Source organism: Pavona decussata, unplaced genomic scaffold, assembly GCF_977016875.1.
Source record: "Pavona decussata unplaced genomic scaffold, jaPavDecu1.1 SCAFFOLD_61, whole genome shotgun sequence".
Taxonomy (NCBI): Eukaryota; Metazoa; Cnidaria; class Anthozoa; order Scleractinia; family Agariciidae; genus Pavona; species Pavona decussata.
In genome coordinates this window covers 4084755-4101443 of record NW_028145482.1, presented here as the reverse complement: position 1 = coordinate 4101443, position 16689 = coordinate 4084755, and the positions used below count along the sequence as shown (strand labels likewise).

The 16689-nt window shown below is 40.4% G+C and overlaps 2 protein-coding genes and 1 long non-coding RNA gene across 3 annotated transcripts in view; 2 read left to right on the top strand and 1 right to left on the bottom strand.

The window, feature by feature from the left end:
* LOC146479190 (uncharacterized) overlaps positions 1–16689 on the bottom strand; it is a 203616-nt gene that overhangs the window by 167792 nt on the left and 19135 nt on the right. The window lies entirely within an intron of this gene.
* Positions 2733–6133, top strand: LOC146479195 (uncharacterized). The gene is made up of 3 exons (XM_085111099.1): positions 2733–3183; positions 3812–3982; positions 5431–6133. The coding sequence occupies exons 1-3, from the start codon at positions 2733–2735 to the stop codon at positions 6102–6104; spliced, it is 1296 nt and encodes a 431-aa protein (XP_084967225.1). The 3' UTR covers positions 6105–6133.
* LOC146479194 (uncharacterized) lies at positions 10523–13954 on the top strand. Its single transcript, XM_085111168.1, has 3 exons — positions 10523–11003; positions 11636–11806; positions 13252–13954. The coding sequence occupies exons 1-3, from the start codon at positions 10553–10555 to the stop codon at positions 13923–13925; spliced, it is 1296 nt and encodes a 431-aa protein (XP_084967294.1). The 5' UTR covers positions 10523–10552; the 3' UTR covers positions 13926–13954.

The following is a 16689-nucleotide window of genomic DNA, read 5'->3' as shown; positions in this document are numbered from 1 at the left end:
TGTGCTAATGCTCCCAATTTTAAAGAAGTGACACTCAACATTTACATTAAGGACGGTGCCTATTAATACAGAGGTATTTTTGTGCGGTTTTTTCCCTCCCCCTCTTCCCCGTTGCATCTTTGTTTTGCTCTCGCCCCATTTCCCGCGCATCCGAGATTCCGAAATCGGCTCTGGAGCTCTGAAAACGCCACAATCTCGTACCCAGAGTCCTCTGGCTTTCTGGTCAGCGGGTGGTCGCCAGTAGGAAAAATGATGAGTTAGACTTGCCTTTTTGTACGTAAAACCAAGGCGCAGAATCGATCGACACATTGTTGCAATCGGCTAAGCCGGGTCCCTGTAACGGGGTGAAACCAGTCTTGGTATTCATCTATATAGAGTTCCGGCTTGCTCCTTATCATCGCCTCTAAAACTTTGTTTTCTCTATCTGTTCTAATACCAGGCAAAGAAAAGTTTATGCTAGCATATATTGTTCAAGATATTGTTCAAGAAACCAAACATAAACAAATCAAACACGAGCTTACAAGACAAGATTCTTTGCCGTCCTTTTCTTCTCTTTCGGTTCACCTCGCCACGTTGCCGATACAATCTACAGATTTTTTTAACAAATGCGGTACTCGTAAAAAGAACATAGGCTGTTTCCTTTATCGAGATAAATCACCCGCCACCTCAAGCATTCGTGCAGAAACTTCATGATTTTGCGAGTTCATCGATGAGCTTGGTAACCTCTCGGTCGAGTCACGACCGTCGAATCATACTGTCGAATCAGGAGAAAATCTCATTTTCTCTTGGTCGAATCATGTAAAAAAATCCGGGTCTCAAAGAAATTAGCTGTAACCTTATTCTTGGTATGTAAGTTGCAAAAAAAAAAAACAACTAGTTATTTCTCTAGGTTCCGCGGTTCCGCGGTTCCGCGGTTCCGCGGTCAGTTCCACAGATTAGTGCCACCATAACCGGCCTTGGAAATCAACTTTCATTAAGTTTATCACCCGTTAGCAGATAAAACTGTCAATTTCTTGGTTCTGTTGCCTTGAAATGTTCTCAGAATTCAAAACAATTTCAACGGCTTTTCTATGATTGACGTCCACAAAAACGCAACTTTATGGGAGTCTTTTGAAGGCAATAGGTCGCGTGTTATTAGTAACTGCTGTAATATTGAGCATGAACCCATCATTGCTCTCCAAACTCAGTTTAGCTTCAAGACTTGCAATATCTTGATTGACCTGACATTTGTCCGAATTATTCCTGAAAGTGCCGTGATTCAACTGAAGAAGAACAGTTTTCTGAGATTATTGGGAAGGTTACTGGATCTGGCAGAAGAGCTGCCAGATTCCCTTCACGGTTTCAGGATTTTTATCTCTTGATTTTTAGAATATTGAACTTGGATTAAAAAATTGCTTTTTAGTTTAATAGTTCAGTTGAAGGTACATGTACACACATAATGTGATAATCTGGGAGTCAATGATTAAGGTGGCCATAATGTTAGTCAGCGCAAATATTAAGCTATGAAATTCCAGCCACATGGATGAGAGGGGCTTTAAAAATTTAATGAAAAAATGGAGGGGGGCCCTGAGTTATTTCAGTTAAATAATTCTGTATCTTCATAGCCCACCCCCTTCCTTTTCATATTAAATGAACTTTCCCTAATTGCAAATTGTTTGTTCGTTACATTATGTAATCGTCAAAGAGTCCGATAAAATGACCGAGTTTAAATTTAAAATTTCTCACATAATAGTTTTGGCCTTGGACTGATGTTATTTCTCCAGTTTTCTGTTGTTTTTTGTCCAGGCTACTCGCTGCCACGTTCTTTTTGTCAACTAGAAATTTAATTTATTCAAAGTTCCTTGATCAGAATGCGAAAAATATTAACAGCTTTCTTCGATTTCTTCACTCTCACTTACTAACCAGCGATCAGACATGTTCTATACCAGGTCTTTATTTCCTAATTCTCGATCTGTTGTTTGGTTGTTTAATATTCTGCTAGAGTCCGCAAAATCGAAAAAACTGCTGCTCTTATAAAATTGGCGCGAAAACATGACGCGCTCTTCAGTTAATTTATTTCTTTAAGTCATTCCGCAAATCTCGTATTTCGCATAATTATGCCATTCCGCAAGCCATGCCACATGCCTTTCCGCAAACTCATTCCTCCTTTTACCCTCACCTAACTGAGTTGTTTATCATTCTTAGCTCAGTTATTCATTATGCTGACCTGGTTCACGACCCTTTTATTCCTGTTAACAGGGGCGCGCTTGTCAGTGCATGCGATGCAAATAGGCTAAGTGCAAAGCTTTTCATAATTATGAAAATAAGTTTCATTCATATGTAAACAAAACTAATTTTCATATGAAACGTTTTGCACTTAGCCCCGCTTCCTAACTGAGTTGCTCTTTCTCTCAAGATAAGCGCACAAAGCTTTTCTCCCCTACCGGTATCCCACGATTACGAAACACCAGCTTGCAACAAGACCTCACATCGAAGGCTTGCAGTTAATTTTCAAAAGGTGACCAGGAATTGTCTAGTGGGCACATCAGTTCCACTGATTTCAGAGTATTTACCTTCGAATAGAACTCTTGTCAAAGGCAGTACCGTGACTTGCCGAATGAAGCCGAGTGGAAATAGACAGCAATTAATGGAAGAGAATTCATGACCAAGCGAATGATTCAGCTGATGCGTTGCTGGCTTTCACTGCATGGAGCGTTTGGTATTTAAAGGTCTACGTGAAAGAAACGACAGAAATGGAAGAGCGCGGTCAACTGGAAAGTGAGCGGATGCGAACGGTGATGACGTTTTTTATGTTTGGAATTATAATTAACAGCACAATTTATTTGGTCATCGCTGCTGCTCAGGATATTTTAGCCGGAACATTTATTCAAACTTCCTTGGGTCTCATCTCTCTTACGTTGCCTCAATTTTTAGTGAGTTTAATCGCGCCTTATTTCATGCAGCGAATTTCGTACTTTATTCGCATCACTACTCTTGGCTTGGCAAGTATCGGTGGTATTCTTGTTCTTGCGCTCGCCAAACACGTTCATTGGAAATTAATTGGCGCTGGAATAGCTGGGTTTGGAGTAGCAGTCGGCGAGCCATCGATTCTAGCTCTGACTTCAAATTATCATGAAGTGACGTTAAGTGCCTATTCCGGAGGAACGGGATTGGGTTGTGTAATTGCTCCCTTATATTACACAGGTAGGTGATTTATCCTTTGTCAATATGAATTTCAAAAAGTCGTCTGGACCTTCTAAAGCCTTGCTATGACAACCGACGATGGTGCTGCAATGTATGTTGGAAGGTCCGTGAACGTGCACAATCCTTTATTTTAACGTTCACACTACAGTTGAATATCTTAACATTAACGTCTCTGTTTGTAAGTATGCTTTAACACGTTTCAAAATCTGTTGCCCAGTCTGTGCAGTAGTAAAGCTAACAACCCAGGTACTTGAGGAGAGCATGGACAATTTCTTTCATTCTTTCCATGTCACAGGTACTTAAAAAACAAGGGCTATTGCAGCAAATTGTCTTTCTTTGTGTTATGTAACTAGAACATAGGGAGATTGGGGGGGGGGGGGGTGCAGACCCTCCACTCATCACATTTAGACCCACCAGTGAGAGAATCAGCCGGTTATGTACCTGATAACTGGGTCTGTATTGATCCATGTCTCAGTTTCCTCAATGCAGTCCACCTTCTTGACAGCATCCAGGAGGAACAGTGGACTAGCCCATCTGTCACTTAGAGGAGGCAACGTGCAGGGGAACGTACAGCTAGATAAATAATTATGTTCTCAGTAAAGAAAACTACATTTATTTTGTTTTGCAGCCATGACAACATGGGCCTGCGTTTCACCAAAAGTTACAGCTTTGATCTCGGTGGCCTGGTTGCCTTTGATCTTTGTCTGCTATTACGTCATGGATAAGAAACATATAAAGTCTTACATTCCTCCAACGGATGAACATGCAGGAGTCGAGTACACTGCCGTGGACATTAAAGGTACAAGTTAGACATGATAACAAGTGGGTCACGAATTGCTCCTTTTTAGAAGTTAAGAGAATATATCAAACCCACAGGAAAAGTGTTTTATTAGCTATCACTGGTTTCGAAAAACCGAGAAGTTGGTTGAAAAACACCAAGAAGTCTTTTCCACCGACATCGAGGTATTTGTTTTCGCATATAATCCCTGTCTCCCTGCGATTCTTCCTTTTTGATGGCCCTCCGATTCAACAACTGCTTTACTGCCGCCATTTTGAAAATTACGCTTACTTTCTGAAAAGCTCTAGAAACGCTGGGTAGGTGATAGTTTTAAGTGTTGCTAGGATGCCATCATTCCATCCAATCACAGCACTGGAAATACAATCGAAATTGTATTTTGTTTCCGTTGTGACCTCGTAAGGTCAACAAAACACTATTACGCAGCCCACACGCTACATAACTTGAAATGTCGAAAACTCAGAACGTACAAAGTACTCACCGACCGTTTCCGGGTCTAAGTAAATCAACAATCCAACAATAATCAGGCTTATGCATCCAGACAGTCCGGCTGAGTCCAACAGAGTCAGGCGACTGACAAAAGAAAAACCAAACATGCTTCTCTCCTTGCTAATCACGTGACTAGAAGTAAAAGAAATATAGGTGCGCAATGGTAGCTACAAACACTGTCTAGGTCCCGGTTAGGAGGGCAAAATCCAACAAACTGAAATACCTCCGACTCATGAAAAAAAAAATCAGAACTCTCCTAGTTTCAGCGTTTTTTTCTCTCTGCCGCGCGGTTGGGGACTGGCACTAGTTACATTCGTGTAATGACGATTTTTAAAATCCGTCTGTTCACCATCTAGTCCCCTTCGCAGCCGTTATTAGGGTCGTCACGCAACGCTCCTCCCCAGTGGGGAAGAGCGTTGCGTGACGACCCTAATAACGGCTGCGAAGGAGACTATTCACCATCATACATTTTACCAATAAAGTGCCACAAAACACTAAAAGACAGAGTATCACAAAATATCATCCCTAAACTGAAATCCCCTAGCAACAACTCTATGCTGTAGTTAAAGGCGCACTGTCACGGCAATTTTGTGTTATTGGGGTCAAAACTTCTCAAACATTTGACAAAGAATCTTTTCTTTAACACAAAATTGCTCTTAGATCACCGGGAGGAAAATATTAAGGGATTTATCCGAAGAAGAATGAACTATAATAATCAGTTTTAAGCTAATTCTCTAAAATAATCGGGAAGAACTTGAAAATATTGTTGTATTCCATTTCCATCGTGACCAGCCGAAGCCAAAGGTAATAGTAGTTTCTGTACGCTGGTAGTTAACTACACTGAACTTTTATTTTAATGTCTCCATCGATACAACTATGTTTTTTGGTTGTTCAAAGTGGCACTCAAAATTGGTGACACTGCCTCTTTAAGTTAGTGAAACTCTTTTAAACTTTTTCGACAGACCATATATGTGACAACTCAGAGAAAGACGATTCAAACACAAGATCTGATTTTCTGTCTTTTCGTGAAAAGTTCGTGGCAATATGGCGGATGTTTCCTTATCTGATCCCAATTTATATGGCATGGTTCTCGGAATACTTGAACGTGCAATCCGTCATAACAACTCTGGCATTCTCCAACGCTCCCTTCAGCCCACGTGACCACTATCAGTACTACATGGTCGCATTCACTGTGGGTGAGATGACGGGAAGGTGCCACCTCGTGTTATTATCCTATATCAAAGCTGAATGGGCCGAGAAGGCAAAGTTCCCATATTTATGGCTTTTGGCGATAATTCAAATCGTATTCCTTGTGTTTTTTATCCTGGCGACCTGGTACCGATTTCTTCCGAGTGTATGGGTCGTTTTACTGTTAACATTTATCAGCGGCCTAGAGGTCGGCGCTTTCTTTATCAACGCATTGGCATTCTTCAGGGATAGGTTCGAGGGCCATTTTCAGGAGTTCGTCATGGGGTACGTTACTGTGGCTACTAATGGCGGCGTACTTGCTTGTGCGCTGTTGGGTCTTTACATAGAGCCCCTCTTACTCGAGCACTGTACGATGGTTGAGAATAACACTGATTCCTGTTTTACAAGATCACATTCACTGGATGCGTTTTCCTCATCTTGTCAATAGACAAAGATATTTTACTGGTCTAACAGGAATAGCAGCCTTAGTTACTTTTGTTATTAGAAAAGTTAACTGTGTTGATCCTGCTTCTGATGAAATTGTTTTTTTCTAACCTGCGTAGCAGTTGTTTCCGTTTCCTTTCAGCACGAAAAGACGCGCGAGGGCATTGGGCAAAGAGGAGCAAAAAAAGTAGGAGCGGGGGGGTGGGGCGTTTCCTTTCCTGTGCTCTATCTGTGACAATTCCGCCCTCCCAATAACGCATTATTGATAGACTTAAGTTTCTTGCCATAAAATTTAGTAAACGCTGAATATTAATATTAATTATCTTTTTGATATTGTAATTGAGTCTACAATGTTTTTATTAAGAGTGAGACTTATTCGGTAAATAAATAAATAAATAAATAAATAAAAAAATAAATAAATAAATAATGGTCTAAAGTACTTTCATTTGCACATCACTCAATTCTCTTTAGTTATTTTTACGAAGTTTTATATTCGATTTACAGAGTAAACAAACATCAATAAGAAACATGAAGAAATGATAAGGGTTTTTCAAAACGAATTCGAATTCACTTCAGGATAAGAACAAGTTTTAAATTCGTTCAAAATGGCCGACTTCCTTTGTTCATATCTTTTTACTTTACCTTAAGCTATTTGATTGTTACTGCGTGCTGTAACGGCAGGGCAAAGCAAATTCAGTGGCTTGCTGGAAGTATGATGAAAACGGGCTATGGACAGCAAATGAGTTCTTCAATTTGGAATTCGAATGTTTAACTTTGCAATTCAACTGTTAATTGAACATCGCCTACCCGCTTCCTCGGCTTAACAGGTCCTAGCCAAATCGGAGCCTTTTTCCTCGTTAGATAGACACTTCGCCGATCTAGTCCTTTAATCTCTCACCAGTGTTGACTGTACAACTCTTGGACGTAAACTTGCACGGACCTTGACTCTCATTTTATCGCTTCGAAACACTTCCATAAAACTTCTAAACTGTCTGGCAAACTCTTGGCAAACTTGTACACGGACTAAGTTTTCAGAAGCCAACTTTCGTTCCAAATTTAAGTTCTTTCAGTTCTTAGAACAGCAAACGAAATAGCCGTTAAGAATTTTAAAATCAATTCGAGCTTAGGTGCGCATGGGTGAATAAATTTTTGAAGCAGTTTATTTATAACGAAAACATGAATAACTATTGTGTAAGGAAATATCTCTACACTGGTACGTGTCTCAGTTCAGTATCGATTAGCACAATCTAAAATGCTGAGATTTTTGCCACTTACGAAACAAAAAAGGGTGCAAAGGAGGCATCATGGGACACAGCCGAAAGATCAATTGTCACGCAAATCAGGAACCGTGACATCTTAGCCTTGGCACTGAATTATATTCATAAGGCGTAACCATCAAAGCTACATTTAACAACCAGATATTCACTGTACTTTGTTCCTCTTTTAGGCCACTCGTCACTTACAGCGAAGAGTCTTACTTCTTGACTTACTCTTTGCTTTATAACTGATTTAATGCAATTCAGTTTGGTAGTTATTTTAGCGGCGCGAATGAAACGCATTGTAGAAACTAAGCTTTGGTCCCAAAAACGCACGCAAGGTAAAGTGTCCCTTTCCAAATAGACCAGTGTTCTTCAACTATCGGTACAGAATAGTAAGGGTCCTTGAGATCAAGCGAGGCCATGAAGCAATTAGGCCTCATTAAACTGACCACTGTGCTAATGCTCCCAATTGTAAAGAAGTGATACTCAACATTTACATTAAGGACAGTGCCTATTAATACAGAGGTATTTTTGTGCGGTTTTTTCCCTCCTCCCCTCCCCCGTTGCATCTTTGTTTTGCTCTCGCCCCATTTCCCTCGCATCCGAGATTCGGAAATCGGCTCTGGAGCTCTGAAAACGCCACAATCTCGTACCCAGAGTCCTCTGGCTTTCTGGTCAGCGGGTGGTCGCCAGTAGGAAAAATGATGAGTTAGACTTACGTAAAACCAAGGCGCAGAATCGATCGACACATTGTTGCAATCGGCTAAGCCGGGTCCCTGTAACGGGGTGAAACCAGTCTTGGTATTCATCTATATAGAGTTCCGACTTGCTCCTTATCATCGCCTCTAAAACTTTGTTTTCTCTATCTGTTCTAATACCAGGCAAAGAAAAGTTTATGCTAGCATATATTGTTCAAGATATTGTTCAACTGAAACCAAACATAAACAAATCAAACACGAGCTTACAAGACAAGATTCTTTGCCGTCCTTTTCTTCTCTTTCGTTTCACCTCGCCACGTTGCCGATACAATCTACAGATTTTTGAAACAAATGCAGTACTCGTAAAAAGAACATAGGCTGTTTCCTTTATCGAGATAAATCACCCGCCACCTCAAGTATTCGTGAAGAAACTTCATGATTTTGCGAGTTCATCGTTGAGCTTGGTAACCTCTCGGTCGAATCACGACCGTCGAATCATACTGTCGAATCAGGAGAAAATCTCATTTTCTCTTGGTCGAATCATGTAAAAAAATCCGGGTCTATACACAGCAATGAAATCAGCTGTAACCTTATTCTTGGTATGTAAGTTGCAAAAAAAAAAAAAAAAAAAAACAAACTAGTTATTTCTTTAGGTTCCGCGGTTCCGCGGTCAGCAGTTCCGCAGATTAGTGCTACCCATAACCGGGCTTGGAAATCAACTTTCATTAAGTTTATCACCCGTTAGCAGATAAAACTGTCAATTTCTTGGTTCTGTTGCCTTGAAATGTTCTCAGAATTCAAAATAATTTCAACGGCTTTTCTATGATTGACATCCGCAAAAACGCAACTTTATTGGAGTCTTTTGAAGGCGATAGGTCGTGTGTTATTAGTAACCGCTGTAATATTGAGCATGAACCCATCATTGCTCTCCAAACTCAGTTTAGCTGCAAGACTTGCAATATCTTGATTGACCTGACATTTCAGTGTTCCGAATTATTCCTGAAAGTGACGTGATTCAACAGAAGAAGAACAGTTTTCTGATACTGAGATTATTGGGAAGGTTACTGGATCTGGCAGAAGAGCTGCCAGATTCCCTTCACGGTTTCCGGATTTTTATCTCTTGATTTTTAGAATATTGCACTTGGATTAAAAAATTGCTTTTTAGTTTAATAGTTCAGTTGAAGGTACATGTACACACATAATGTGATAATCTGGGAGTCAATTATTAAGGTGGCCATAATGTTAGTCAGCGCAAATATTAAGCTATGAAATTCCAGCCACATTGATGAGGGGGGCTTTAAAAATTTAATTAAAAAATGGAGGGGGGCCCTGAGTTATTTCAGTTAAATAATTCTGTATCTTCATAGCCCACCCCCTTCCTTTTCATATTAAATGAACTTTCCCTAATTGCAAATTGTTTGTTCGTTACATTATGTAATCGTCAAAGAGTCCGATAAAATGACCGAGTTTAAATTTAAAATTTCTCACATAATAGTTTTGGCCTTGGACTGATGTTATTTCTCTAGTTTTCTGTTGTTTTTTGTCCAGGCTACTCGCTGCCACGTTCTTTTTGTCAACTAGAAATTTAATTTATTCAAAGTTCCTTGATCAGAATGCAAAAACTATTAACAGCTTTCTTCGATTTCTTCACTCTCACTTACTAACCAGCGATCAGACATGTTCTATACCAGGTCTTTATTTCCTAATTCTCGATCTGTTGTTTGGTTGTTTAATATTCTGCTAGAGTCCGCAAAATCGAAAAAACTGCTGCTCTTATAAAATTGGCGCGAAAACATGACGCGCTCTTCAGTTAATTTATTTCTTTAAGTCATTCCGCAAATCTCGTATTTCGCATAATTATGCCATTCCGCAAGCCATGCCACATGCCTTTCCGCAAACTCATTCCTCCTTTTTCCCTCACCTAACTGAGTTGTTTATCATTCTTAGCTCAGTTATTCATTATGCTGACCTGGTTCACGACCCTTTTATTCCTGTCAACAGGGGCGCGCTTGTCAGTGCATGCGATGCAAATAGGCTAAGTGCAAAGCTTTTCATAATTATGAAAATAAGTTTCATTCAAAAGCAAACAAAACTAATTTTCATATGAAACGTTTTGCACTTAGCCCCGCTTCCTAACTGAGTTGCTCTTTCTCTCAAGATAAGCGCACAAAGCTTTTCTCCCCTACCGGTATCCCACGATTACGAAACACCAGCTTGCAACAAGACCTCACATCGAAGGCTTGCAGTTAATTTTCAAAAGGTGACCAGGAATTGTCTAGTGGGCACATCAGTTCCACTGATTTCAGAGTATTTACCTTCGAATAGAACTCTTGTCAAAGGCAGTACCGTGACTTGCCGAATGAAGCCGAGTGGAAATAGACAGCAATTAATGGAAGAGAATTCATGACCAAGCGAATGATTCAGCTGATGCGTTGCTGGCTTTCACTGCATGGAGCGTTTGGTATTTAAAGGTCTACGTGAAAGAAACGACAGAAATGGAAGAGCGCGGTCAACTGGAAAGTGAGCGGATGCGAACGGTGATGACGTTTTTTATGTTTGGAATTATAATTAACAGCACAATTTATTTGGTCATCGCTGCTGCTCAGGATATTTTAGCCGGAACATTTATTCAAACTTCCTTGGGTCTCATCTCTCTTACGTTGCCTCAATTTTTAGTGAGTTTAATCGCGCCTTATTTCATGCAGCGAATTTCGTACTTTATTCGCATCACTACTCTTGGCTTGGCAAGTATCGGTGGTATTCTTGTTCTTGCGCTCGCCAAACACGTTCATTGGAAATTAATTGGCGCTGGAATAGCTGGGTTTGGAGTAGCAGTCGGCGAGCCATCGATTCTAGCTCTGACTTCAAATTATCATGAAGTGACGTTAAGTGCCTATTCCGGAGGAACGGGATTGGGTTTTGTAATTGCTCCCTTATATTACACAGGTGGGTGATTTATCCTTTGTCAGTAGGAATTTCAAAATGTCGTCTGGGCCTTCTAAAGCCTTGCTATGACAACCGACGATGGTGCTGCAATGTATGTTGGAAGGTCCGTGACCGTGCACAATCCTTTATTTTAACGTTCACACTACAGTTGAATATGTTAACATTGACGTATCTCTTGGTAAGTATGCTTTAACACGTTTCAAAATCTGTTGCCCAGTCTGTGCAGTAGTAAGGCTGACAACCCAGGTACTTGAGGAGAGCATGGACAATTTCTTTCATTCTTTCCATTTCACAGGTACTTAAAAAACAAGGGCTATTGCAGCAAATTGTCTTTCTTTGTGTTATGTAACTAGAACATAGGGAGATTGGGGGGGGGGGGGGGGTGTGCAGACCCTCCACTCATCACATTTAGACCCACCAGTGAGAGAATCAGCCGGTTATGTACCTGATAACTGGGTCTGTATTGATCCATGTCTCAGTTTCCTCAATGCAGTCCACCTTCATGACAGCATCCAGGAGGAACAGTGGACTAGCCCATCTGTCACTTAGAGGAGGCAACGTGCAGGGGAACGTACAGCTAGATAAATAATTATGTTTTCAGTAAAGAAAACTACATTTATTTTGTTTTGCAGCCATGACAACATGGGCCTGCGTTTCACCAAAAGTTACAGCTTTGATTTCGGTGGCCTGGTTGCCTTTGATCTTTGTCTGCTATTACGTCATGGATAAGAAACATATAAAGTCTTCCATTCCTCCAACGGATGAACATGCAGGAGTCGAGTACACTGCCGTGGACACTAAAGGTACAAGTTAGATATGATAACAAATGGGTCACAAATGGCTCCTCTTCAGAAGTTAAGAAAATATATCAAACCCATAGGAAAAGTGTTTTATTAGCTATCATTTCAAAAATCCGTGAAGTTGGTTGAAAAGCACCAAGAAGTCTTTTCCACCGACATCGAGGTGTTTGTTTTCGCATATAATCCCTGTCTCCCTGCGATTCTTCCTTTTTGATGGCCCTCCGATTCAACAACTGCTTTACTGCCGCCATTTTGAATATTACGCTTACTTTCTGAAAAGCTCTAGAAACCCTGGGTAGGTGATAGTTTTAAGTGTTGCTAGGATGCCATCATTTCATCCAATCACAGCACTGGAAATACAATCGAAATTGTATTTTGTTTCCGTTGTGACCTCGTAAGGTCAACAAAACACTATTACGCAGCCCACACGCTACATAACCTGAAACGTCGAAAACTCAGAACGTACAAAGTACTCACCGACTGTTTCCGGGTCTAAGTAAATCAACAATACAACAATAATCAGGCTTATGCATCCAGACAGTCCGGCTGAGTCCAACAGAGTCAGGCGACTGACAAAAGCAAAAACAAACATGCTTCTCTCCTTGCTAATCACGTGACTAGAAGTAAAAGAAATATAGGTGCGCAATGGTAGCTACAAACACTGTCTAGGTCCCGGTTAGGAGGGAAAAATCCAACAAACTGAAATACCTCCGACTCATGAAAAAAAAATCAGAACTCTCCTAGTTTTAGCGATTTTTTCTCTCTGCCGCGCGGTTGGGGACTGGCACTAGTTACATTCGTGATGACGATTTTTAAAATCCGTCTGTTTACCACCTAGTCTCCTTCGCAGCCGTTTTTAGGGTTGTCACGCAACGCTCCTCCCCAGGGGGGAGGAGCGTTGCGTGATGACCCTTATAACGGCTGCGAAGGAGACTATTCACCATCATACATTTTACCAATAAAGTGCCACAAAACACTAAAAGACAGAGTATCACAAAATATCATCCCTAAAAATCGCCTAGCAACAACTCTATGCTGTAGTTAAAGGCGCACTGCCACGGCAATTTTGTGTTGCTAGGGTCAAAACTGCTCAAACATTTGACAAAGAATCTTTTCTTTAACACAAAATTGCTCTTAGATCACCGGGAGGAAAATATTAAGGGATTTATCCGAAGAAGAATGAACTATAATAATCAGTTTTAAGCTAATTCTCTAAAATAATCAGGAAGAACTTGAAAATATTGTTGTATTCCATTTCCATCGTGACCAGCCGAAGGCAAAGGTAATAGTAGTTTCTGTACGCTGGTAGTGTAATCGTTAACTACACTGAACTTTTATTTTAATGTCTCCATCGATACAACTATGTTTTTTGGTTGTTCAAAGTGACACTCAAAATTGGTGACACTGCCTCTTTAGGTTAGTGAAAATCTTTTAAACTTTTTCGACAGACCATATATGTGACAACTCAGAGAAAGACGATTCAAACACAAGATCTGATTTCCTGTCTTCTCGTGAAAAGTTTGTGGTAATATGGCGGATGTTTCCTTATCTGATCCCAATTTATATGGCATGGTTCTCGGAATACTTGAACGTGCAATCCGTCATAACAACTCTGGCATTCTCCAACGCTCCCTTCAGCCCACGTGACCACTATCAGTACTACATGGTCGCATTCACTGTGGGTGAGATGACGGGAAGGTGCCACCTCGTGTTATTATCCTATATCAAAGCTGAATGGGCCGAGAAGGCAAAGTTCCCATATTTATGGCTTTTGGCGATAATTCAAATCGTATTCCTTGTGTTTTTTATCCTGGCGACCTGGTACCGATTTCTTCCGAGTGTATGGGTCGTTTTACTGTTAACATTTATCAGCGGCCTAGAGGTCGGCGCTTTCTTTATCAACGCATTGGCATTCTTCAGGGATAGGTTCGAGGGCCATTTTCAGGAGTTCGTCATGGGGTACGTTACTGTGGCTACTAATGGCGGCGTACTTGCTTGTGCGCTGTTGGGTCTTTACATAGAGCCCCTCTTACTCGAGCACTGTACGATGGTTGAGAATAACACTGATTCCTGTTTTACAAGATCACATTCACTGGATGCGTTTTCCTCATCTTGTCAATAGACAAAGATATTTTACTGGTCTAACAGGAATAGCAGCCTTAGTTACTTTTGTTATTAGAAAAGTTAACTGTGTTGATCCTGCTTCTGATGAAATTGTTTTTTTCTAACCTGCGTAGCAGTTGTTTCCGTTTCCTTTCAGCACGAAAAGACGCGCGAGGGCATTGGGCAAAGAGGAGCAAAAAAAGTAGGAGCGGGGGGGTGGGGCGTTTCCTTTCCTGTGCTCTATCTGTGACAATTCCGCCCTCCCAATAACGCATTATTGATAGACTTAAGTTTCTTGCCATAAAATTTAGTAAACGCTGAATATTAATATTAATTATCTTTTTGATATTGTAATTGAGTCTACAATGTTTTTATTAAGAGTGAGACTTATTCGGTAAATAAATAAATAAATAAATAAATAAAAAAATAAATAAATAAATAATGGTCTAAAGTACTTTCATTTGCACATCACTCAATTCTCTTTAGTTATTTTTACGAAGTTTTATATTCGATTTACAGAGTAAACAAACATCAATAAGAAACATGAAGAAATGATAAGGGTTTTTCAAAACGAATTCGAATTCACTTCAGGATAAGAACAAGTTTTAAATTCGTTCAAAATGGCCGACTTCCTTTGTTCATATCTTTTTACTTTACCTTAAGCTATTTGATTGTTACTGCGTGCTGTAACGGCAGGGCAAAGCAAATTCAGTGGCTTGCTGGAAGTATGATGAAAACGGGCTATGGACAGCAAATGAGTTCTTCAATTTGGAATTCGAATGTTTAACTTTGCAATTCAACTGTTAATTGAACATCGCCTACCCGCTTCCTCGGCTTAACAGGTCCTAGCCAAATCGGAGCCTTTTTCCTCGTTAGATAGACACTTCGCCGATCTAGTCCTTTAATCTCTCACCAGTGTTGACTGTACAACTCTTGGACGTAAACTTGCACGGACCTTGACTCTCATTTTATCGCTTCGAAACACTTCCATAAAACTTCTAAACTGTCTGGCAAACTCTTGGCAAACTTGTACACGGACTAAGTTTTCAGAAGCCAACTTTCGTTCCAAATTTAAGTTCTTTCAGTTCTTAGAACAGCAAACGAAATAGCCGTTAAGAATTTTAAAATCAATTCGAGCTTAGGTGCGCATGGGTGAATAAATTTTTGAAGCAGTTTATTTATCACGAAAACATGAATAACTATTGTGTAAGGAAATATCTCTACACTGGTACGTGTCTCAGTTCAGTATCGATTAGCACAATCTAAAATGCTGAGATTTTTGCCACTTACGAAACAAAAAAGGGTGCAAAGGAGGCATCATGGGACACAGCCGAAAGATCAATTGTCACGCAAATCAGGAACCGTGACATCTTAGCCTTGGCACTGAATTATATTCATAAGGCGTAACCATCAAAGCTACATTTAACAACCAGATATTCACTGTACTTTGTTCCTCTTTTAGGCCACTCGTCACTTAAAGCGAAGAGTCTTACTTCTTGACTTACTCTTTGCTTTATAACTGATTTAATGCAATTCAGTTTGGTAGTTATTTTAGCGGCGCGAATGAAACGCATTGTAGAAACTAAGCTTTGGTCCCAAAAACGCACGCAAGGTAAAGTGTCCCTTTCCAAATAGACCAGTGTTCTTCAACTATCGGTACAGAATAGTAAGGGTCCTTGAGATCAAGCGAGGCCATGAAGCAATTAGGCCTCATTAAACTGACCACTGTGCAAATGCTCCCAATTGTAAAGAAGTGATACTCAACATTTACATTAAGGACAGTGCCTATTAATACAGAGGTATTTTTGTGCGGTTTTTTCCCTCCTCCCCTCCCCCGTTGCATCTTTGTTTTGCTCTCGCCCCATTTCCCTCGCATCCGAGATTCGGAAATCGGCTCTGGAGCTCTGAAAACGCCACAATCTCGTACCCAGAGTCCTCTGGCTTTCTGGTCAGCGGGTGGTCGCCAGTAGGAAAAATGATGAGTTAGACTTACGTAAAACCAAGGCGCAGAATCGATCGACACATTGTTGCAATCGGCTAAGCCGGGTCCCTGTAACGGGGTGAAACCAGTCTTGGTATTCATCTATATAGAGTTCCGACTTGCTCCTTATCATCGCCTCTAAAACTTTGTTTTCTCTATCTGTTCTAATACCAGGCAAAGAAAAGTTTATGCTAGCATATATTGTTCAAGATATTGTTCAACTGAAACCAAACATAAACAAATCAAACACGAGCTTACAAGACAAGATTCTTTGCCGTCCTTTTCTTCTCTTTCGGTTCACCTCGCCACGTTGCCGATACAATCTACAGATTTTTGAAACAAATGCAGTACTCGTAAAAAGAACATAGGCTGTTTCCTTTATCGAGATAAATCACCCGCCACCTCAAGTATTCGTGAAGAAACTTCATGATTTTGCGAGTTCATCGTTGAGCTTGGTAACCTCTCGGTCGAATCACGACCGTCGAATCATACTGTCGAATCAGGAGAAAATCTCATTTTCTCTTGGTCGAATCATGTAAAAAAATCTGGGTCTATACACAGCAATGAAATCAGCTGTAACCTTATTCTTGGTATGTAAGTTGCAAAAAAAAAAAAAAAACAAACTAGTTATTTCTTTAGGTTCCGCGGTTCCGCGGTCAGCAGTTCCGCAGATTAGTGCTACCCATAACCGGGCTTGGAAATCAACTTTCATTAAGTTTATCACCCGTTAGCAGATAAAACTGTCAATTTCTTGGTTCTGTTGCCTTGAAATGTTCTCAGAATTCAAAATAATTTCAACGGC